The sequence below is a fragment of the Protopterus annectens genome, chromosome 9.part0 (assembly GCF_019279795.1).
Source record: "Protopterus annectens isolate FY-2018-M chromosome 9.part0, PAN1.0, whole genome shotgun sequence".
Lineage (NCBI taxonomy): Eukaryota > Metazoa > Chordata > Ceratodontiformes > Protopteridae > Protopterus > Protopterus annectens.
The window spans coordinates 1,050,696,168-1,050,720,830 of record NC_056743.1 but is presented as its reverse complement, the minus strand read 5'-3'; the positions used below and the strand labels follow the sequence as shown (position 1 = coordinate 1,050,720,830).

At 43.6% G+C, this 24,663-nt stretch overlaps 1 protein-coding gene across 4 annotated transcripts in view; it reads right to left on the bottom strand.

Moving 5' to 3' along the window:
* The window catches only part of TNS2 (tensin 2), a 1,145,004-nt gene that overhangs the window by 171,039 nt on the left and 949,302 nt on the right, over nt 1–24,663 (bottom strand). For all 4 annotated transcript variants that reach the window (XM_044083852.1, XM_044083850.1, XM_044083851.1 and 1 more), the window contains one exon: nt 8,671–8,735. In XM_044083852.1, coding sequence (XP_043939787.1) covers nt 8,671–8,735 — 65 coding nt within the window. The remainder of the gene's footprint in view (nt 1–8,670; nt 8,736–24,663) is intronic.

The following is a 24,663-nucleotide window of genomic DNA, read 5'->3' as shown; positions in this document are numbered from 1 at the left end:
AATGCAGCATTACCATTATCATGTAGTTTGGAAGGAAAACATCTGTTTCTCTTGATTCTATCTAGCTTACTATGCAAACTTGTACACGAAGGAACAAAAGGTGGAGCTGTCTCTATTTACATTAAAATCAAACACACCTTAAGGCTGGTACATTAGTATGATGTGGTTGTAGCCAGACATACTCCATGAACTTCGTTTAGCACATCTTTTCTAAGCAACTCTCAGAAATATTATGGCTGACGGACACCAGAAAACATCTGCAGGTAAACAAAATGCATGCATTTGAGTCAATTGTTCTGTTGACCACAGCATAACCCAGCTTATAATGTGCTGAATGGGTAAAAATGAAAAACAATAACATATATTTTCCCTCATGCCTTTTTATCACTTCTAACTTTATCCTGCACATTATCCCAAACTGATTCCATCCCCCAGCACACAGAAATAATGCACTTCTTTAAATTAAATTCTACCTGCTGTCTGCCCATTTGTTAATTTAATTGCAAAAAAAAAAAAAAAAAATTCTAAGCTTGTTTCCTGCCTTTCCTGTAACTAGTCTATTCCAGATAAAGATTTGCTGTATCCAGGACTGTTTGTAAGCTTCTGAGCACCCCCAAGCCTTTCTGTGTCGGAGGGAAGCCTTCTAGCTCATCAGTGGGAGTGGTAAGCACTAGGTAGCTATCTACCACAAAAGTAGTGGTCTCTGGCCCAGAAATTGTAGTTTATTGGCCGTTTGAGCAGTTTTCCATCTCTTTCAACTTTCTGGTCTAAAAGCCCGCGTTTGCGCTTTTCCCATCTTTCCTGTAACTAGTCTAGTCCAGATACAGATTTGCTGTATCCAGGACTGTATGTAAGCTTCTGAGCCCCCAAGCCTTCCTGTGTTGGAGGGAAGCCTTCTAGCTTATCAGTGGGAGTGGCAAGCACTAGGCAGCCTATCTACCATAAGAGGAGTGTATTCTGGCACAGAAATTGTAGTTTATTGGCCATTTTGGCAGTCTTTCCATCTCTTTCAACTTTCTGGTTTAAAAGCCTGCGTTTGCGCCATTTCACACCTTTCCTGTAACTAGTCTAGTCCAGACACAGATTTACTGTATCCAGGACTATTTGTAAGCTTCTGAGCAGCGCCAAAGTCTGCTCTTCAATTTTTCCCTTAGATCTGCTCCTGCACATTTGCTAGCTTATTAGTCTAGCACTTTTCCAGACTTCTTGTAGCAATTATTGTAACACACAAAAGTGCTATTAGCACTAAATGTTCTACAAGGAAACAACTCCAGTACTTATTAATGCCCACCCTTCTAGGCATGTCTAAAAGTCAGTTCCTTGTGCTTTCGCCTATTAACCTGGTGAACTTGGGCATCCTGAGGCAATGTAGCAACTGCCTCATGTACACTGACAACCCTCTCCTCTTACTTCCCAACACTCAGACTTGAGAGAGCTGCACTTATATATCCAAACTGGAAGCCACGCACTCTCCAGCCAAGACCAGAACAGCTGGTCAAGAGGAGAAGGTCAACACTTGCACCACACTACATGGAACACATAGCCCTCCAGAACACACACCAGCACTGCCTTCACATAAAAACACAAACCATACACCCACTTTTGTGGAGGCTCTCAATAAAAATCTACCCAAACAGCAGAGACCGCCAAGGCAGAAATGCACTCACCACCACAACACAACACTAATCACAAGACGCACAACTCTCCTAAACAGTGTGCCAATAAACCAAAGCCCCTAAGGCAAAACAGCATGCCCAACACACTAGTCATAGGTGACTCGATAGTGAGGCACACTCATGCCCCACTCACCAGGTTGAATAAGGAGAAAGTAACAGTCAGCTGCCTGTCAGGTGCCAGGATCTGCCACATAACACATGCACTCGGGTCCCTCAACAACAGGTACAAATATGACTCAGTCATTGTACATGTGAGTGTGAATGACCTGAGACATACCTCCCTGGACTACACGAAAAGAGACATGGAGGAGCTCTCGGATTATGTAGCCCAGGCAGGTATGACCCTAGCCCTGAGCAGCATCCTACCATCACCCAGAATGATACCACAGTACAAGCAAAAAATTATTGATTTCAACAATTGGCTAAGTTTCTGGTGTCACTCTAAGGGGATCCAGTATCTGTCTGCCTGGGATGACATGATTGATCAACTTCGATGCTTTGCCAGAGATGGCCTGCATCTGTCACCCCTAGGCTTCTGGATACTGGCCAAGGCTCTTGCCACCCCCTATAGTGCCTTTTTTAGGTGGTGTTCCAAAGACCAAATTACCATTGGAACAGCTACAAACAAATGCAATTTGAGCATCATGCTGCTCAATGCTAGAGGTCTAAATCTCAAAATGCACTCGCTCAAAGCACTCTTTAAAATGGAGAACATTGACATTTGTGCTGTAACAGAGACCTGGTTCAAGGCAGCAGAAAGCACCCCTACACTACCAGGCTGCAACTCTTTCCACACCTTTCGGCTCCAGAACTTGGACCAAAGCTCCAAAGGCGGTGGTGTTTCCATATTCATAAAGGATGTGCACACCTCCAGACTGGTAGCCCAACATAATGCATCAGAGATACTTCAAATTCAGCTAACACTGGGTACGACAGCGATTCAGGTTGTAGCCTGCTATTGGTCCCCAACCATGTCACAAGACTCTCACTCCACGTTCCTAAGCACATTGGAGAATATTAGGGTCCAAACTAACACTCCTTCAACTACTCCTCCATTAATTGGGAAAACTACTCGTGTATCAGTATACTTGCCCAATGTTTCCTAGAGTCCATTAATTCCAATGCCCTGGACCAGCTCGTTCTTACGCCCACTAGAGGTAGCAACATCCTTGACCTGGTCATTACTAACATGGGCGATCTTTGCTCTACACCAATAGTCAGCTCCTCCCTGGTTAGATCCGACCACAAACTAATCACCTTGGAAATCCACATTCTCCCCCCTCCCCCCGCAAAGGTAATCACCATGAAAAATTTCTCCAAAGCTAACTTTGGGCTCCTAAAAACAGAGGTGGCTAACTTCACGGCACCCACACAAATGGGGAATAATTGCATGACTACCAAATCATACACCAATGCACTGTACGAACACATACACAAATGCATGGATCTTGCCATACCCAATTGAACCAAGATGCTCTCCTCCAAAAAAAGGAAGCCAATCTGGTGGTCCCCTGCCATAAACAAACTCTACAACAGAAGGAAGAAACTGATGCGGAATAAGGTGAAGTCCCAACACTGGAAAAACTCCCTTATCAGCCTCAACAAAAAGTTGAGATCTCTCATCACATCCTCTAAAGCTAGCTATGTAAACAGAATTGCAGCAGACAGTAAAGACAACCACAAGGCCTTCTATAGTTATGTAAAGAATCTCCATGGCAATACCCAGACTTGCTCTGAGCTACTGCACAATGGTACCTCCTATACCAAACCAACAGATATTGCCAATACACTGGCCGACAGATTCAGTGCCAACTTTACCCCTCTCCCCCCCCCCAAAGGACCAATAACAATACCAGTAGATTGGCAGGCACCCAGTATTACTGCTGCACAGGTTAAAACAGCACTGTCCAAGGTCAAGAATACAGCTTCTATGGGACCTGACAATATCCCTGGCTGTGTTCCACATGAAATACAGAGTGAACTGTCACCTCACCTGCGCACCCTGTTCAATCACAGCCTAACCTCAGGCTTTGTCCCTACCGAATGGTGCACTGCTACAGTCATCCCTCTCCACAAAGGAGGAGTGACTACAGACCCTGGGGAACTATTGCCCCATAAGCCTGATGAGTCTGATATGCAAAGCTATGGAACGCATCATCATGGATCTAATAAACAAGGATATAGGGACTCTACAACTCTGGATCCCACACAGTTTGGTTTTGTGAAGGGTAAATCATGCCTTCTCAACTTGGTCGACTTCTTTGAGTCAGTCACCAGAGCTGTGGATAAAGGCAAGGTGGTTCATACAGCCTACCTTGATCGGGCCAAGGCCTTTGATACCATTCCCCACTCAGGAATCAGAAAAACTCACTAAGCTAGGCATCAACCCCTATATCACTAGGTGGGTTGCAAACTGGCTCACAGATAGAAACCACATTGTGAAAGTAGCTGACTCCAAGTCAGACTGCAGACTAGTCACGAGTGGACTCCCACAGGGTTCGGCCCTGGGTCCTCTCCTGTTTGGTATCTACGTCTCTGAAGTCCAGGCCAACACAAAGGGAATATGGCTGACAAAGTTTGCAGACAATTGCAAGTTGGGAGCTATTATTAACTCCCCATGTGATGCTGACATCCTACAGAATGGCCTCACTGAGACCAATGACCGGTGTCAGAACCATGGCCTTAAGCTCAATGCCAAAAAATGTGTCGTTATCCCCTTTGGGAAAAACCTGGTTCCCATGAATTACCACATTGATGGTAGTCAACTGAACGCAGAAGGTGTTATAAGAGATCTGGGAACACAGGTTGACAGCAACCTCTCTTTTGATCACCACATTGCCACTGTGATCAGAAAGTCTTTCTATGTGGCACATCTCATTACTAAGGGTTTTGCATCCAGGAAGAAAGAGGTCATTGTCTCCCTCTACTCTTCCCTCATTAGGCCAATCATCAAGTACAATGCCCCATTTGGCATGTACCTCACTAGGCACCTGCAACATCTGGAGAGGCTACAAACGTACCTCAAAAAGAGGATCCTAGGCCTTAAACACTTGTCATGTATTGACAGACTCAAAAAACTTCAACTACTGTCTGTCTCATATCGCCTACTTAGTGCTGATCTCTGCTTGACTTACAAAGCCATGTATGACCCAGCTCTGTTAGAAATGCTGCTTTTAAAGAAATCCCAATCCCTCCGGACTACACACTCCAGAGACCTCCACCTCATTACCACAATCAACAGAACATACTGCCCATGCTATGGAATAGACTTCCCATACACATCAAGCAGAGCACCTTGATGACCCTCTTCAAGAGAAATCTTGATGAATGGATGGGAAATAGAAAATTTACACTGGGGATAACTCCAGTGGCTCTACCCGACAGAGGCACTGGGAACTAAGGTCAGATGGCACGATACCAGGGTAATCCTATGGTTAGGCTTGTAAAGGCCCCAGGGCCATTAGCCTAGTACACACCTATGAACCTATGATGTTTGCTTTGCTTGGCCTCAGTGAAGATTGCATACCCTCCACTCACTACAATCCTGACTAATGAATCGTTTCATGTCAGTGATGCACAAAATAATGCCAGTGTCTCCTCCGAATGTTTTAAATTCACAGACATGCTAAATAGCAGTGGTGCACTGCTGGTTCCTGACTTCATGCACTTCCAAGTTGTAATCAAACCTTTGCTTTCTGTCAGGCAGCATGGAACTTGCAGCTAAGCACCTAATTTTATCTTTTGTGGTGACGTGTAAAAATCCTACACAAAGCCAAGGCAGACCATGCTGACTTCATTTACACCATCTCTTTCAACTGTGATACTGTTAAAGAACTTCACTGAATGGGACTGCAAGTCCTGCACTGAAAAAGTCATACAACTATTTATCTGACAAAGAAATGACATTTGGGGATCAAACAACTCACGCGACAGTATCACAACTATAACCTTCACAGGGATGAAAGTGACAGGAGCCTAGCTATTTATCTACTCGCTCCCTGATGATCCTTTTTAGGCAATAGATTACTATGACAGCATCCTGAAATGCTGCACAGAGTCCAACTACTTACTTTAATCCAGGAGTGCCAGTTCTTCAGCATACAGCCATCAGTCCAGCTTTGCTCGGTTTACTACCAGTCTTCCCATGTTTTCTACATCTAACACACACTTCATTTGTTCTCATGATGTATTCATTACAACAGGCTAAAAGGTCAGTCTTAGTACCCTATACAATATTTTACATGGCAATCAGAGAAACCCGAAGATGGCTCAAATCCAATCTTCTGAACCTACAAACAAGCACATGTTGATGCATGAAGACTTTTGGTCTTTTGGACCTTTCAGTACTCTGGATCAGGTCTCAGCAGTGCATGCACATGCTGATGAGGTCAACAGCAACTGCATATGCTACATTACAGACAATGCACTACTGCACTTTACCATTTGTCGCAGCTTGAAATGAAATCACTATGTCCACAAGTACATTACCAGTTTCCCACCATCAATAGTTACTGCCTTTTCAACCGATCTTGGTCTAAATCACAGCTGTTGCTTAAAATATGTAAACCTCAATATCAAAACCTGGACCATTTTGCCATGCACTCACTGCATCTCTATAGTCTGAATACCACAGTATACCTCTAGGAGTAGAATATTCTTAAGGGGGTATCTTAAGTAATGAGGTCAAACAGCAGTTTAATAAGCACATCAGTGTCAGATCACAATCCTGTGGACTGATAAAGTCTATCTAATATGCTGACGATAGGTCATCAATACCTACTGAATCTGCCACACCACTGTAATCTCAATAAACAACACAGTCACTTCTACTCCTTGCAGAAAGGCAGTTATTGTAGCCTCTTGATTCAAACATTACACGTAATTGCACAGCTAAAGCTCAGAACTGAATATCCCCACTTGACTTACTCTACAACATTACTGAACAACTTTTATGAAAGCATCCAAACAGAAACTCCCTCACGCCTGTCTTGTCTGTACTTTCTCTGACTTGTGGAATATTCCATACCTCTTTGATGTAGCTAAGAACGGGACTTCAAATCCTTTTCTTATACTTCTTTTCATGTCGACTATCTATCACTGTTATCTTGCACTACTTTGTGGCCTTGAATGTGCAGTTCTCAACCTGGTGACATCTACCAGCTCTGGGAACACATATTCAGTCCAGCAATGGTGCAAAATTAGGCTTATCACTTTAAAATGAATAAATACACCAATAAGTGCATGACATTGTATCACAAGGTTATAATCTACACCCAAAGTCAAGAAGGTGCGTGTAAAACAAACCGGTCAAGGAGAAGTTTGAGTATACATGTTACATAAACATACATATATACAAAAACACCAGGGGAAGAAGATCAGAGGTCTGATGACTGTGACTATTGCAGTTTCCCTTATCAGAGCTGCTCTTTTCTTACTCTGGTTCCATCATCTTAATTCTCCTTCATTCCAGCTCTAAACTCACTTAATGACTAGAGTACAACAATGTCTCAAATACACTCCAGGACCTTCTACCTCTCTGACTAATATTTTTCACATCCACCCTGTAAAACCTCCATTCCAGCTGCTATCTATATTCCCCTTAACCACACCTCACTTTTCTCTTCAACTTTTCACCTCCCTATTTGTGTCCAAGTAATGTGCAATATCCACATCACATGCTCTCATTCAATACTGTCTTCTAATATAAAGCATAACCAACCTTCTCAGCATCTGCTCAAAATGCAGCTACTCCATGCCGTTCTTTAGTTTGCTAATGCTGCACTGAATGCTTTCTATTAGACTAATTTCATCTGCATGACCTCCACAACTATTCAAAGTAAAACAGGAAGATGACAACAGAAGCTGTGGAATCCAGTCCATGTGATACGCTCCCCAGGAATCTTACCGGTCTTAGAAAATGTCCTTTCACATTGCGTACCATGATTTAGTTTATGGGTAATTGTTATTTCAGATCCTTTCCCCTTCTTTTTTCTGCTTAAGGGTATCCCAGCAAGACAGTACAGTCTCTGTAGGTTCCAAACTCCAAAGTGCATAAGCTTAAACTTTGTTTACATTAAATCTCAAATGCAGGAAAGAAGCCAGCTATGTTAATAAGTTTCTTGGATATCATAGATTACTAAATGTGTATGACCTCAGCAAGATAAGAGCCTATAGAGATATTAAGACTGCTAGAGACAAAATGATTTAATGACTAGAATTACCCCATTAACATTTGAACATGCAGTACCTAAAATTCAACCACAGAATTGGGAGAAAAAACCTCAGCATGAAAAACTTCTCCAGTGTAAGCATACTAACAATTCTGCGGATTTCTCAACTATCCCTATTTTGGAGGAACATACGTATTTTCAGGACTGAATTATCTCTGCACATAATGTACCTATTTTTGCATGCATATCCCTATCTTCACAGGCTTGATTTAGCCCTTCACACAATTTTCTGATTCCCGCCTATCACTTGTGATTTTTGAAGCTGCCCAGAAAATCAGACAACCATACTACATAACCAACATACTACCGGTACCAATAACATAAAGAAATTGGACATACATCTTACATCTTCCTTTTTCAGGATCAAAAATAAATGACATTGTGTGGTACAATTTTGCAGTACAGTTCACTGACATCTACAGATTTTACACCGACTCTTTAATAATGTACACATACTTCCCATCATTTAAGCCGCTCTCAGTTTTTGAAATGTCTGTTGAAGTAGTATCCCACACTCCTACCTCCAGCGGGCAAAGTTGTACGCTATCTGGTATTTAAATTTTATGCTAATACATATCCAGATTTTTGGCTGGATGTACCTAGACCTTCATGGCTTTTGTACCTACTTTAAGTGTCTGCACATCGACAGGCATGCCATGCTGAATACTGCGGCTATTATCACACTGTTAAAATATTTTTTTTTAGTGTGAACAATGAAGATGAAGACCTGAAAATGATGTTTTTAAAAAAAAGCAGAAACTCACCCAGCTGAAATCTTGCTGTAGTGCATATACGCTGCAATGATTACTCCAGTTTTTCCCTTGTTTCCCTGGTGACAAAAAAAAAAAGTAAAACCTGTAATTGACAGTTTGTGAGTGAGTAGAAAATGCAGTTCAATGTTTAAATGATAAATATGCTCAGATGCTAGTTAAGAAATGTGACAGTTTTTAATGTCACATGGTAGTTAATCTGCAAAGTAAAAAATACAGAAAGCAGAACAACACGGAAAGTACAGTTGTGTACACTTACCATAAATGTAGATGTTCAAGTGTATTCACTGTTGCAGTCATCACACTTGGGTTATCTGCCTGCAGGTAGCCCTCAGTAGGCCCAAATTCCAGAGACTTAGTATTTCTGCATCTGATGCTGTCGCTCCAGGACTGACGCCAAGTCATCAGGGGGTATAAAAACAGGCAGCTGACGCCATTACATCAGTTTTTCTTGCCCCAAATGTCAGCAGCCCCCCAAATAGGGAGCTAGGTTATGGTGGGGAACACACCACCTGTAAAAATTAAATACCAATACCCCAGAAGGGGTTAGTAATAGCCATAAATATGAGACAGAGAGAGAGAGAGAGAACCAGTGGGCTGGAGGGAGGGAAACCAGGACTGCACAGTGAATATACTCGAACATCTACATTTATGGTAAGTGTACACAACTGTACTATGTTCTTCGTGTTTCACTGTTGCAGTCATCACACTTGGGTGGATTCCCAAAGCTGAAGAAGGGTGGTGGCAGTCAAGAAGAGTTAGGGCTGGCTAGTATGCCTTACAGGACTGCTGTAGCAAATCCTGCCCTGGATTTGGAAAAGATAGGCAGGTGGTAATGGTTGGTGAAGGTGTGTACAGAACTCCAGGTAGCAGCCTCCAGGAAATCCCTGGTAGGGACTCCCCTGAGAAATGCTGTAGAGGTAGATGCTGCCATAGTGGAATGTGTTCTGACCCCTGAGGGGTTGGTTCCCTATGATGCTTGTAGCAGAAATGGATGCAGTGTGCTATCCATTTGGAAATGGTTTGTTTGGAAATGGCCTTGCCCTCTGCCACTGTTGCAAAGCTGACTAGTAACTGGTCAGATTTTCTGAAAGGCTTAGTCCTATCAAGGTAGAATCTGAGCTGTGTGTGCACATTCAAAGAATGCAGGATCCTTTCCCCTTTATTTTGAGGATTAGGGAAGAAGGTTGGCAAATTGATGGATTGATTGAGAGCCAAGGGTTAGTCCTGAGGGAAACTCTGTCAGCATGGAAAATAATGCAGGGTTCCACAGCCATGAGTGCTTGTAGCTCAGACACTCTACTTGAAGTGATGGCTAAAGCAAGGCTGTTTTCCAAAAGAGGAATTTGAACTCTGTTGATGCAGCAGGTTCAAAGGGGGGGCAGCGTGAGCTTTTCCAGTACAAAGTTAAGGTCCCAAGCAGGGGTGGGTGCTCTCCTTGGTGGCCTTAAGTTGTTTGCCCCTCTCAGGAACTGTTTGATAAGAGGGTGCGAGAAGAGAGGTAGCTCAGTTTTGTAATGAGCAGAAATGGCTGAGGCATGTATCTTAATGGAGGAGAAGGACAGGCCTCTGTGGAGTAGATCTGCTAAGTAATCCAGGATAAGAGGCAGGGAGGGCAGTGTTGTGTCCTCTCGTTTAGATTGACTCCATGAGCAAAACCTTTTCACTTATCAGCATAGGCTTTTCTTGCACTGGGTCTTCTGGCTTCAAGACTGATGTCCAGCACCTGTTTGCTTAAGGTTGCTGGGGGAGAATTCAAGGAATAAGCCAGGCTGCAAGATTTAGGGTTTGCAGTTGTGAATGCAGAATCTGTCCCTCCTGCTGTGAGAGGAGGGTTGGATTCTGGTGTAGGTGCCAGGGTTGCACCGATGTCAGGCTGCGCAGGAGTGGGTACCAGTGCTGGCATGGCCAGTCCGGGGCAATCAGAACTGTCCTTGGTTTGTCCTGCTTTATCTTGAGTAATATTCTTGAAAGGAGAGGCAGAGGGGGAAAGGCATAGATTGAGAGATTTACCCACTGAAAAGATAGGATATACACTTTCCAGGCCCTGCTGTAAGGATTCCTGGTGCAGAATTTGCTGAGATGGTGGACCTCTGGGATCCCCCATTTCTGAATCAGAAGGTTGAAGGTGCTGTGCTCCAACTGCCACTCGTTTCGGTCTAGGAGAATTATTCTTAAGTCGTCTGCCAATAAGTTTTGTTTGCCGGGCAGGAATTGAGCTTGCAGATGGACTTGAATGTCCAAGGTCGTGTTCCACAGGGCCATGGCTAGCCTACAGAGTGGGTAGGAATGGGTTCCCCCCTGCTTGTTGATGTACCACATAACTGTGGTGTTGTCCATTTTTATTAGCAGTTGTCCTGGAAAGATTACGGATCTGAAAGCTATCAGGGCATTATGTACAGCTAGCATCTCTTTCTGGTTGATGTGCAGATGAATTTGACTTGGGCTCCATGTCACTGAATACATTTTACGTCCATGTATACCCCCCAGGCATAGTCTGATGCACCTGTGGTTAGGGTCTGGGTGGCTTGGGGTTAAGTAAATGGCAGTCTCCTGTTGTGGTTGCATGCTTCTGCCCACCAGAGGAACTCTGTCCTTAGACAGGGTTTGATAGGAATGACTGTTTCCAGGTCCTGAGAATGTTGGCATCAAAGACTTTTTAAGTACCCCTGGAGTTTCCTCATATGCAGTCTTGCACATGGAATCAGCAGTATACACGAGTCCATGAACCCTAGGGCTTGCAGTATTTTTTTTTCAGATAGCTGGGTTCTGGTGGCCATTTGTTTGAAGTAGTCTGTCAGATAGACTTTTTTTCTGAGGTGAGGAATGCCACCTGGGAAGTTGTGTCCAAGCTTGCTCCCAGGAATACAATCTCTTGACTGGGTACCAGTTTTGATTTCTTTTCATTGATGGTGTACCCCAAGGAGGTGAGAAGGTTTGTTACAAATGACAGGTGCTGCAGTAGCAATTCCTGACTGTCCGCCTGAATCAGGCAGTCATCCGAGTACGGGTAAATTTGAATATTTCTCTGCCTGCAGTATGCAATGGCTGGAGCCAGGCATTTTGTGAATACTCTGGGCTCAGTAGATAAGCCAAAGGGAAGTGCAGAAAAGTGATAATGCATAGACCCTGCCCTGAAATGTGGATACTTCCTGCATGATTCCCTTACAGGGATATGCAGATAGGCTTCCTTTAAGTCTAAGGTGACTAACCGGGCATCCTTGGCTAGCAGAGGAAGAAGCCGTTGCAGGGTAAGCATTTTGAATTTTGGTACCACCAGGAAGATGTTGAGAATGGAAAGATCCAGGATTGGGCGCCAAGAGCCCTCTTTCCTGGGTACCGGAAGAGTCTGGTGTAGAATCCTTGACCCCTCTGTTCTACTGGAACCGGCTGAATAGCTCTGATATTGAGTAGGGAAAGTACTTGTTTTGAGCCTCTGTCCACTGGTTTGGAGGAAGGTCTGGAAAACCACTTGGGGTTGGCAGTGAATGGAAATAAAATTTGTACCCCTGGGATAAAATGTTGAGGACCCACTGGTCCTAAGTGACAGACATCCATTTTTTTGCATGAAGGGCAACTTTTCCTCCTAGGGGCATAAGCAATTGGGCAGGGCTGGGGAGTGGAGTAAAGAAGTCATTGTGAGCTTTTTCTGTAAAGAGGTGGCTTACCACTCCCTGCTTTAGGGGTGGGGACACTCCATTGCTTAGATCTCTACATACCCTGAGACTATAGTCTGGGTGGTCTGTTTCCTCTGGGTCTGGTTTGAGAAGGCCTGGAGGGGGCTGGAAAGGACCAGTGTTTGGAAGGGCAATGCCTACTGAAACTAGGGGGTTGCACTTGTAAGAATTCTTTAACAGTCTGCATAGACTTAGCTTTTTCTTCCATCTTTTTAAGAACCTCTTCTGCTTTGGTGCCATACAAACAGTCCTTATTCAAAGGAGCGTCTAGTAATTTTGATTTGACATGGTCTGGCAATGTCTACTCGTTCAGCCAAGCATGTCTTCTCACTACAGAGCCAGTGACAGCTGCCCAGCAAGATGCTTCTAGGGCATCAAAGCCACACTACAAAGTATGCTTGCTAACTTGGCTTGCAGAGTGCATAAGCTCCTGCAATTCTTTATTTTCTGCACAGCCTGAAAATGTTGCCACTTTTTGTTAAATAAGTTCCATAACATGTTGCTGGTACTTTGGCATGTGAAACTGACAATTCAATGCCCTAATAGCAAGAGTTGCAGAAGTATATACCTTCTTACTCAATCTGTCCAAAGCTCTGGAATTCCTGTCTGAAGGGGTGGGATTCTTGACTGTAGTAGCCTTGATAACTTTAGGCCCCTGGGAAATTATTTCTGCATCAGCAGTAGGATTTTTGAAAAGAAATTTGTGAGTGTCAGGTATTCTGTAGTACCTGTCTAGTTTCCTAGGGGCTGGAGGTAAAGTTTCAGGAAAGATTCCATAAAAACATCATCCACAACATCCAGGACAGGGGTATTGCTAAGGGCCTGTGTTGAGGCAACTCTAGAAATTCTCCGAGTCTCTTTTTGGACTGAGGATAGTCTTGGCATTCCCAGTGGAAATGCTCTCATAAGGTATGCAAGGTTTCACCAAAAGAAAAATCCTCTGGAGGGGTGGCAGAGAGAATGGATTCCTCTGCATCTGAATCCTCATAAGCAGATAAGGGCATGTCTTCACAATCAGAAATTTCAGAGTCATCTGTCTCCTAGTCTGTACTAGCTGAAGGGGACTGGACTCTGTCTCTTAGTAGGGGAAGGCTGACTTCCCCTAATCAGCGTAATAAAGTCTTCAGCCATGCTAAGCATTTGTTTTTGTGGCATAGGAGCAGGTGCATGCACTTTGGTTGTCAGTTTTCTAGGCGTAGTGCGTACTCTGGGCCTAAGAAACTCTGTAGTTTTGGTTAAATAAGAAGTCGGTTTGAGTCGAACATTGGTTGAGTGAATAACTGTCTCAGAAGCCAGTGCCTGCTCAGCGGCTCCAGACACATCCAAGGTAGAGACATCCGCAGGTTCCATAATCAAAGAAGAGTCTTGCGGCATACTGGACTCCGAATGGGTCTCATTAGAGGCCTGCAAAGCCAATGAAGCGGGCATCAGGGGCTGCGAAAGCACCTCACTGAGTACCAGCGGACTGGCAACTAGCTTAACGGAAGCATCGTCGGCAGTTTTGGACATATGCGATCTGTCTATGTCTTTATCTTTACGTTTTTTCAGAATATCAGTAGTAGGATGGCTTACTGAAGCCATTTCAGAATATGGAGATCGAGAGTGAAATAATTTAGTGACAAAAAGAGCCCGATGACGAATGGTTCAGGCGTTAAATAAGGCACAAAACCGACAGTGAGGGACGTTGTGGTCTGGGCCTAAACAGGTGACGCAGTAAGAATGAAAATCTCTGTGAGGTATTTGCTTTCCACAGGCTAGACAATTGTTAACTTTTTCTGACTTCGATTAGAGCAAGAAAAAAGGATCCCCAATGGGGTACTTAGCTTTAGAAGACTTCAGGATTATTAAATTCGTAAATGAAAATTCAGGTAGCGGCCGACCAGCACTTGCAAACTGCTTCTGCTTCTGGCTCCTCCTCGGCAAGAAAGACTGATGTAATGGCGTCGGCTGCCTGTTTTTACACCCCTGACGTCAGTCCTGGAGCAACAGCATCCGACGCAGAAATACTAAGTCTCTGGTATTCGGGCCGACTGAGGGCTACCTGCAGGCAGATAACCCAAGTGTGATGACTGCAACAGTGAAACACGAAGAACATCTTCTGTAGCATCTTACAGTTCCCAGAGTTTAGCTATTGGCAGCGTACAGTAGTGACAACACTAAGTTCTCATGAGTCAGAAACTAATTGCTGGTATACACACCTCATGTGGTCGAACTGCTGAGAATAACAAATGGTCAGTGAATGGTGCAACACTTCTCTCATCACCACAGCCATCCATCAAACAAGAGTGCACTCTTTGAGACCATACATTCATTACACATAGTCAGCAGCCAGTCACAGAGATGAGTGATGAACTACAACATGCAATGATGTGCATTATACTTTTCAGTAACGCTATGAGGTATGGTTATCTGTCACAGGCATTCAGTTACCTGTATTACATATGTTAAGTCCCACAGTGATATCTTTAAAGTTGCTGATACTTTTTTCCTCCTAAAAAGCCTCCAAGATCACTGTAAACCTGCATGTTTGGCCTTCACTGTCAGTACACTGCATCTGTGCAGGATGAGTTAACGTTCTCCTGACCACAGCACTCCACGCTGATGACTGCCAGTATTAAGAGACAGCATTGAGGTGCAGCAGCAGCTCATAACGTACATCATTGTTTGGACTACAGCACTCTTTTCCAGTGCCTATGCCTTTCCATTTGATCACCCCCATTTCCACCAACACAGTATGAGCTAAAAAGGCTCCTGCCCACTACTTTTTAATACACATTTAACTGCTCTGAATTGTCATCTGATTGAAATGTGTGCCCATTTGCTAGAAGCAGCAGTAGAACAGAATGTAGACAACTACACCCACTGCAGACTTCTGACACCGCTGGGCTGAGCAGCCAAAACTAAAATAAGAACCTTTCCTTTCTTAAAGAAAATACAAAATGCGGGATTGGTTTTTGTTGGCCGTCAGTAATAAACTACTATAAAAATATAACAGCTGAGCAAACAGTAGCAACATCCACATGGGGAAATTCACTGAAGAATCAAAGTAATGCATCTCTCAGGTAAGCACTAAATTACCTTCTGAAAACAAAAGTCTTTGCTGTTGGATAACCCCACTTAAATTTTTTGGCTGAACTGTCATGATTTGGAAATGAGTTGTTTCACTTTTCATCTTCAGTATTCTGCATTTCCTTAAGGAACAGAGGAATGGGAGAGACAAGCACCCCAGTCAGAAAAATGTTACAGGGACAAACTCCACAAATGACAGGCTAGCATTCCAATGTCAAAGGTTGGATCCAAAGTCTGCATGCATGGGAAAAGAGTTAGCAATGGAAAAAGTGTACTTCCGTCTGACCGTACTTCTGATGTCTATGCAACATGAAGGCGATAATGCGAGTATAAGGGACCTGGGCGCGCTTACTGCGTATGCATTCTTCTCACTATTGTCGTTTCTTACTTTCAGGATGGACTTTGTGTTTTGACAGTTAGTAACGTAGCTGTTGCCCTTCCTATGGAAGAAAATGACACCCAACAACATAGCTAAATACACATCGCATGCAGCTACTGCATGTAAGTCAGTATCCCAAAACTGATAATTTCAGATGAATGAAATAAATTCCATTTAGAATGCTTACTTTAATATTCTTGCTAATTTCCAGGGACTAATCTGTAGTGAATAAAAAAGTCTAAATCCAGTTATTTTAATAATGTGACTATGCCTGTTCAGTGTCCTACCAAAAACGACATAAAAAGTTCTATTACTTAAGGATGACATCTTCAAGTCTTCTGCCTAAAATAAAATACTTACTTTGACTAGATTACTGTGCTGAATGCATGTAACCTTTTTCAGGCAAGACAATGATCACACTTACAGAATGCAGATAAAAAAATATAGCTTGGTATTGCACGTGTTAGAGCACATATGTACCTGTGTGTATTGATGTATACTTAGCGCTCAACACAGTAAAGCAAGTTATAAGATGTTATGTGACCTCTATTCATAGACAGTAGGATTGGAAGTATAACAAATTAATTAAAAATGGAAAGCTTTACATCTAGTATACAAACCACAGATGTCTGTAAAAAGTGAAACTATCCAAGCTATGGAGCATATATTATGTAGTAAAAATAAACTGGGTTACAAATTGCTTCAGTGTTTTTGTATTGCATGGAAACAATGGAGAAGGCAGTACGCAAGATGAATTCCTAAAAACTCAAGAAAAAAAAAAACATGAAAAATACAACTCCCTATAAAAATAAAAAGTGCAAAGAACAATATATCAAAGTACATGCTGTATCAATGCTCACCTTTCCTAAGCAGTGACATGACTCAAATTCATCCTGCTCATACAGGTGATGGACTACATTAGCAAACGGGTTGGAAGACACAGATTGACAAAGCTGCTGTATGCAGAAGATGTGGCATTACAAGCAGATTCCGAGCAAGAACTTCAGCAAATGATGGAGGAAGGAATGTACAACTGGAGGTACACGGGATGAAAGTGAGTACAGCTGAGACAGTTGTCATGGCAGCAAATGAGGTTTTCAGAAGAAGCTGAACATTGAGTTTGAAGGGAAAATATTGGAACATGTTAGCAACTTCAAGTATATCGGAGCTGTGGTTGAGAAGAGAAGTATGAATGAGAAGGTCAAAGACAGAATCAAAATGGCTACAGTCAACTGGTACAGTGTGTCAGAGGTAGTGTGTGACAGAAGAACGTCAAAGAAATTAAAACATAGGCTGGACAAAAGAGGGATTCAACCAGTATTTGTGTATGGTACAGAAACCCGGCCAGTGAAGAAGCAACTGAGGAAGCTAGAAGTGATGGAGTTGAAATGTCACAGATTGGTGGTAGGATGCACCCTGTGAGACAGGCAAAGAAATGATGACATCAGAGCAGAAGCCAAATTAACTCCAATTGCAAAGAATGTCAAAAGGAACAGATTAAGGTGGTTTGGGCACATGTGTAGAAAAGCAGAAGACAATGTGATGAAGAGGATGAGGGAAAGAAAGGAAGGAGGAAGCATGAACTCCCAGCAAAGAAATGGACATATTGTATGAGAGAAGTCCTGCGATAGTCAGATATGATTTGCAAAGAAAGTAGGACAGTGGCAGCAGTTCACGTGATACCATGGCTCCATGTAAAAAAGTGGGAGCTGATGATGAGGATTATAAATGAACATATGCATGGTGCCACTTGGATACTTTCACTGGACACTTCATTTGAGTCAAAGTTTAAACAGCTTAACAAAAGTTGTTCGATCAAACGTTTTTTGTAAAGAGAAGGAACACTATTGTTCACTAACTAGTGACACAGGATGTGGGCTGTGTCGTGGAAGTGTTGGAAGTGGAATACTCTGAAGCTGACTGAATTTGTGAGTTGGAATCAAGTCACCACAATCTTCAGCAGTGAATGAGGTGATCAACACATACCTCTCAACTCTACAGGTTTTTGCCTCATATTTTTGGTCCATTTTTCATAAAATTGTGGTTTTCTAGCAAACTAGTGGAAAATCATTTAAGATTTAATTTAGAAAATAATGACAGATGTTTGAGTTTCAGGGTTCATACCCTTCAGAAAATTCATGCCAATGCAAAAAAAGTACAGTTGTGTACACTTACCATAAATGAAGATGTTCAAGTGTATTCACTATTGCAGTCATCACCTGTGGATTATCCCTGCTATGGTAGTCCTCGGCTGGTCCGAATACCAGAGTCAATATTTTTCTGCATCGCCTGCTGTTGCTTGCAGCCTAACGTCAGGTTGTCAGTGCTGTAACAGAAGGCAGCCGACACCATTACATCAGTTTTTCTTGCCCTAACCAGTCAAGAGGCCCAGGTAAATATGCTAAAGTGGTCCTGGTGGCTAAAAGCCACCATATGAAGCTTATGTCTCCCTAAAGAAAGAAGATATAATGGGGAAGGAGGAAGGAAAACCAGGACTGCAACAGTGAATACACTGGAACACCTACATTTATGGTAAGTGTACACAACTGTACTGTGTTTCACTGTTGCAGTCATCACCTGCTCATCACAAGCTGAGGAGAGGGGTGGGTAGGATTAGAAAGAGACTAGGCATGAGTCAGCAGGCCCTGCAGAACTGCAGAGGCAAACCCTGCCCTAGCCTTAGAAAACAGAGGTAGGTGGTAATGCTTGGTAAAGGTATGGACAGAAGTCCAGGTGGCAGCTTCCAGGATGTCCCTGGTGGGAACTCCTCTAAGGAATATTGTGGAAGTGGAGGCAGCCCTAATGGAATGGGTTTGAATGGACTTCAGGGGGTTTCCCATGCAATCCATAGCACAAATGGATACAGTGTGATATCCATTTGGAAATGGTTTGTTTGGAAATGGGCTTCCCCTCTGCCCCTGTGGCAAAGCTGACAAGTAGTTGGTCTGTTTTCCTGAAGGGTTTAGTACAGTCCAGATAGTATCTAAGCTGTCTGTGCACATCTAGTGAGTGCAGAATTCTTTCCCCCTTGTTTTGAGGGTTAGGAAAGAAGGTGGGCAGATGTATGGCCTAGTTGAGAGTTACATTAGATACTACCTTGGGCATAAAGGAGGGCTTAGACCTCAGGAAGACCCTGTCTGCATGGAAGATGATGAAGGGCTTAATGGCCATTAGTCCATGAAGTTCTGAAACCCTTCTGGCTGAGGTGATAGCTAGGAGAAAAACAGTCTTTCAGGAGAGGTATTTTAGTTCTGCTGAAGCAGCAGGTTCAAAAGGTGGTAAGGTTAGGTTTTCCAAAACATAATTCAGATCCCAGGCTGGAGTGGGTGGTCTTCTGGGAGGTCTGATATTAGAAGCTCCTCTGAGGAATTGTTTAATCAAAGGATGTGAGAACAGGGGCTGTTCTGTATCAAAATGAGCTGAAATGGCTGAGACGCAGATTTTAATAGAGGAGAAGGAGAGGCCACTATTATGTAGCTCCACTACGTAGTCCAGGATAAGAGGGCTAGAAGGTTATGAGGTGTTGCCTCCCCGGACTGGCTCCAGGAACAGAATCTTTTCCATTTTCCTCCATAAGATTTTCTGGTGCTGGGCCTTCTGACCTCTGTGATAATGTGTAGGACCTGTTTGCTTAACAGGAGCCCCTTGTTTGCCTTTAGAGTATTAGCCATGCTGATAGTTTGAGAGTTTGCAAGTCTGGGTGCAGCATTCCCTCCAATACCTGAGTCAAGAGGTCTGAGATCAGGGGAAGCTACCAGGGAGGCTGTAAGGTCAGGCTGCGCAGTAAGGGGTACCAGTGTTATCTGGGCTGATCTGAAGCAATGAGGATGGCTTTTGGTCTCTCCTCCCTTATTTTGATCAGGACCTTGGGAATAAGAGGCAGAGGAGGGAAAGCATACACAAAGAGGGTGTTCCAGGGGAAGGTCAAGGCATCCACCTTCCACGCTAGGTGGTGATACTCCCTGGTACAGAATTTTTTCAGCTGATGGTTGAGATGCGAAGCAAAGAGGGGTCTATATTAGAAGCATGAAAATGCTTCTGAGCGAATATGGAAACAGCGACACATATTCAACCAATTGCATTTAAGTGATTCGATGAATATGTCATAGGGCAAAGAGATAGTTGGCCAACTTCACAGAGTTCCCTTTCCTTCCTTATAGCGTGATCTCAGAGTTGGTATATTTAGTTGGGGGGGGGGCAGAGCCCCGACCTGTTTATGATGTTAAATTATTTTTTTTTAGCGAATGGCCACGCAAGTTTTTTCCCTAGGGAAAAATTCGCTTACGTAGCCATTCGCTATTGTTAGGTTTGGTGCATTATTTGCCGACTTTTATGTAGTCGCACATATGCACTTTCAATCTTATAATATAGACCCACAAAGAGATCCACCTCCAGAGTCCCCCACGCCTGAGTGAGTTGTAAAAAAGATTTTTCTGTGGAGCTGCCATTCGTGAGGGTCCAGTAAGTTTCTGCTTAAGTAGTCTGCAGGATGTTGTTGATCGCTGGTAGGTATTGGACTATTAGGTGTAATCCCATGGAAGAGGCTTTCAGCCAGAGGATCATGGCTAGCCTGAACAGTGGGTAAAGATTGGGTCCCTCCCTGTTTGTTGATGTACCACATTACTGTGGTGTTGTCTGTTTTGATAAGAGAACCCCTGGCTTGAGATGCAGTTTGAAGGATGTCACAGCCTTTTGTACTGCCAACATTTCCTTCTGGTTGATGTGTAAGAGAAGGTGCTGGGCATCCAAAAGACCTTGGGTACACCTGCCTTCTAGGTGAGCGCCCCAAGCAATGTCTGAGGCGTCAGTGATAATGGTCTGCCCGGTTGGGCGGAGGGTGAAGGAAAGACCCTTGTTCTGGGCACAGGGCACAGGCCCCTGCCCACCAGAGAAACTTGGCCCTTATACAGGGGATCAGAGGGAGAGAGTTCTCTAGAGGTTGAGAGTGCTGATGTCAAAAGTTCTTTAGGTACCACTGAAGTTTTCTCATGTGAAGCCTGGCCAGAGGAATTAGAAGGATGCAAGATGTCATGTACCCCAAGGCTTGCAGGAACTTCCTCGCAATGAGGTGACTTCTGGAAGCCAGCTGGGTAAAATAGAGAGGCAGGAAGCTCTGCTTTTCTGGGGATTGGAAGGCCATTTGGGATGCTGTGTCCAGCAGTGCTCCCAAGAAAATGATCTTCCTGGAGGGTGTTTGCTTTGATTTCTTCTCATTGATGGTGTACCCTAAGGAGGTTAAGGAGGGTTTTGACAAAGAGGAGGTCCTTGAGCTTTTCTTTGCAATCTTCCTGAATGAGGCAATCATACAGATAAGGGTAAATCTGTATATTTTTCTGTCTTCAAAAGGCTATGGCCGGGGCTAAGCATTTGGTAAATACCCTGGGAGCAGTAGATAAGTGAAAGGGTAGCGCAGAGAACTGAAAGTGTTGTGAGCCTGCTCTGAAGCAAAAGAATTTCCTGTAGGACTCCCTTATGGGGATGTAGAGGTAGGGATAATTTAGATCTAGGATAACTAACCAGGCAGCATAGGCAGCAGCTGCTGCAAAGTTAGCATTTTGAATTTGGGGACCACCAGGAAGGTGTTCAAAATGAATAGATTCAGGATGGGGCGCCAAGTGCCCTCTTTTCTGAGAACAAGGAATAGTCTGGAATAAAAGGGGACAGGTTCTACTGCCCCTTGGGATATGAGAGTTTCGACTTGTTTCAATGCCTCTGCCCACTGATTTGGAGGTAAGTCTGGGTACCTTCTTGGAATTGGGAGTTTGTTGAAGGAAAATTTGTACCCCTGAAAAATGATCTTTAAGACCCATGGGTCCTTTGTTACAGAAAGCCAATTTTCTTTGCAGAGAGAGAGCCTTCCTCCTAGTTTGTGGTGCGTTAAAAGAGGGCAGAGGGGGAGAGGGAGTCATTGAGAGTTTTTGCCACAGAGGGATGGCTTAGAACTCCCTGCCTTTGGAGCGGAAGTGGTCCACTGTTTGGTCCTCTGCTGTCCCTGGGATAGGAGTCTGGGTGGAATGTCCCTGCGGGGCTTACCTTGCCCCTGTCTGCTAGGTGCAGGAAAGGACCAGTGCTTTGAGGTAAAATTCTTGCTGAACCTGGGAGGTTGTACCTGAAAGAAATCTTTTACTGTTTGCATAGATTTTGCTTCATCGTCCATCTTTTTAAGCACCTCTTCTGCTTTTACTCCAAACAAGCGGTCCTTATCCAAGGGTGCATCAAGTAATTTAGATTTGACATGATCAGGGAGAGGTTGTTCCTTCAACCATGCATGTCTCCTAATGACAGATCCTGACACTGCTGCCCTGCTTGAGGCTTCTAGGGCATCATATCCATAGTGTAATGAGTGTTTGGCCACTAGACAAGTAGAGTGCAGTAAAATCTGCTAACTCTTTCGAATTGGCACAGTCAGGAAAAGTTGAAATCTTTTATTTTAATAGTTCCAAAGTGTGTTGTTGATATTTTAACATGTGGAACTGACAGTTGAGTGCTCTGATAGCTAAGGTTGCAGAGGTGTATACTTTTTTACCCCATCTGTCCAGACCTCTGGAGTCCTTGTCAGAAGGAACAGGATGCATTGCAGAACTAGCCTTAGCTCCTTTTGGTCCCTGTGTAATGACCTCCGGGTCTGCAGCAGGATTTCTGTACAGGTACTTGTGAGAATCTGGCACTCTGTAATACTGGTCAGGTTTTCTGGGAGCAGGTGGGAGGGATCATCAGGAGCCAAGCTGGATTCATGGAAGACATTATCCACCACCTCTAAGATTGGAGGGATGGCCAAAGGTCTGTGCTGGAGCAGGTCTAGAAACTCTCTTAGTCTTTTCTTAGACTGAGGGAAGTCCTGGGATTCCCACTGGAAATGTTCCCTGAGGGTGTGAAGGGTTTCCCCAAAGGAAAGATCTTCTGGTGGGGAGGCAGAAGGAATGGATTCCTCTGCATTTGAATCCTCATAAGCAGTCAGAGGTTGTTGTTCCTCTTCAAAATCTGAATAATCAGACTCCTCAGAATCCTGTTCTGTCAGTATTTCAAGGAAAGGTCTCTTCCTTTTAGAAGTTGTGGCCTGACTACCCCTGATAAGGGTGAGAAGATCCTCCACCATTTTAAGCATTTGAGCTTGGGGTGGTGGAGGAGGAGTAAAATGGTGGCTAGAGGTAGTTTTTCAAACTGTAGTCGGATGAGAAGACATCTGTTTTTGTCTAGATTCGATAGTGCGAAAAACCTCCTCAGAAGCCGGTGCCTGCGTCACGGCTCCGGACCCAACCAAGGTAGAGACAACCAAAGGCTCGGAACACGAAGAAGATTTCTGTGGCATACCGGACTCCGAAAGAGACTCAGTAGAGGCCTGCAAAGGTATCGAATCAGGCATCAGGGGCTGCAAAGGTGCCTCACTGAATTCTGGAGAACTGACGGCCCGCTTAGCAGTAGAGTCATTGGAAGGCTTAGCCTTGTGTGGTCTGTCTCTATCTTTATTCTTACGTTTTTTCAGAATGTCTATGGATTGTTGGCTGACGGACACCATTTCAGAATGTGAAGACAGAAGATGAAAATACATGGCTACAATAAGAGCTCTACGATGAATGGTTCTGGTGTTAAAGAGGGCACAGAACTGGCAACGGAGGACATCATGGTCTGGGCCTAAACAAGTGATGCAGTATGAATGGAAGTCTCAGTGTGGGATTTTCTTTCCACAGGTGAGACAAATGTTAACTTTTTCGGACATTGGTTAGTGCAAGAAAAAAGGATCCCCAACAGGTTACTTAGCTTTATGCGTTTTCAGCTGTAATTCAAACTCTGGTAGCGACAGACCGGCACACTCATGAACTGCTTCTGCTACGGGCACCATGGCAAGAAAGCCTGATGTAATGGCATTGGCTGCCTTTCTTTATAGCATTGCAAGCAATAGCAGCCGATGCAGAAAAACATTGACTCTGGTATTCGGGCTTGCCAAGGGCTACCACAGCAGGGATAATCCATGGGTGATGACTGCAACAGTGAAACACGAAGAACATCTGTTATTCTATCAACTTTCTAAGTTTGTAAGAGGAATATTTTAAAATTGTCCTTATTTTGAGGCCTTTGTCCCACTTTTATTCACGGCTTTGTCCAGATATCTTGCTCTAAGATGTTGAGAAGTATGGCAACAGCCCAGAGGCACAATGATTTGAGTTATGGAATTTGATGGGACTATCTGAAATTTACGTGAAAAGGCTCAAAGTTGGTACTACTGAAGGAAAAAAAAAAAAAAAAAAAGGTGGTACTGACGATGCTCAAGACCTGGAAGTCCAACAGGAGGTGATGTAGCCATTTAGGCAGTAAATGGCAGAAATTGATATGTGACAAGAACAGTTTTGAGGATCAAGTTGCATCTCTGTGGACTGGAGGACAAAGCATAGAAGTGAAGCTTAAGGCTATATGGTATACATTGTAGTTTGGAGGTAGAAGAGAAAGGTGATTTATTGGATTTGGTGACAGAAAAAATTGATAAAATGGAGAGAATAGCAATGTTTTATGTGGACTTAAACTGGTATAAGCTAAATGGTCTTGAAGAATGTGTACATATAATGATCTGTTTCAGTTAAGCATATGGGAATTGAATGAATGTTGGGGTAGAAATCAAAGGACAACCTTCTGGTATAAGGAGATTTAGTGGAGAAAGAAAACTGTTTAGAGGGAGAAAGGGGCTTGGGGTGAAGTAGGTGTTTTATACACATGAACTGTTTTATGGAAATATAAAAGCAAAGCTTGTCTGTTTAGTTGGCTGAGGGTTATTTGAGGAAAGTAGGAAACAAGCATTGTAAACTACTATGTGATAAGTTATGACAGTAAACAGTGAACCAGAAATGATTAGAAATGGATTAAAGGGTA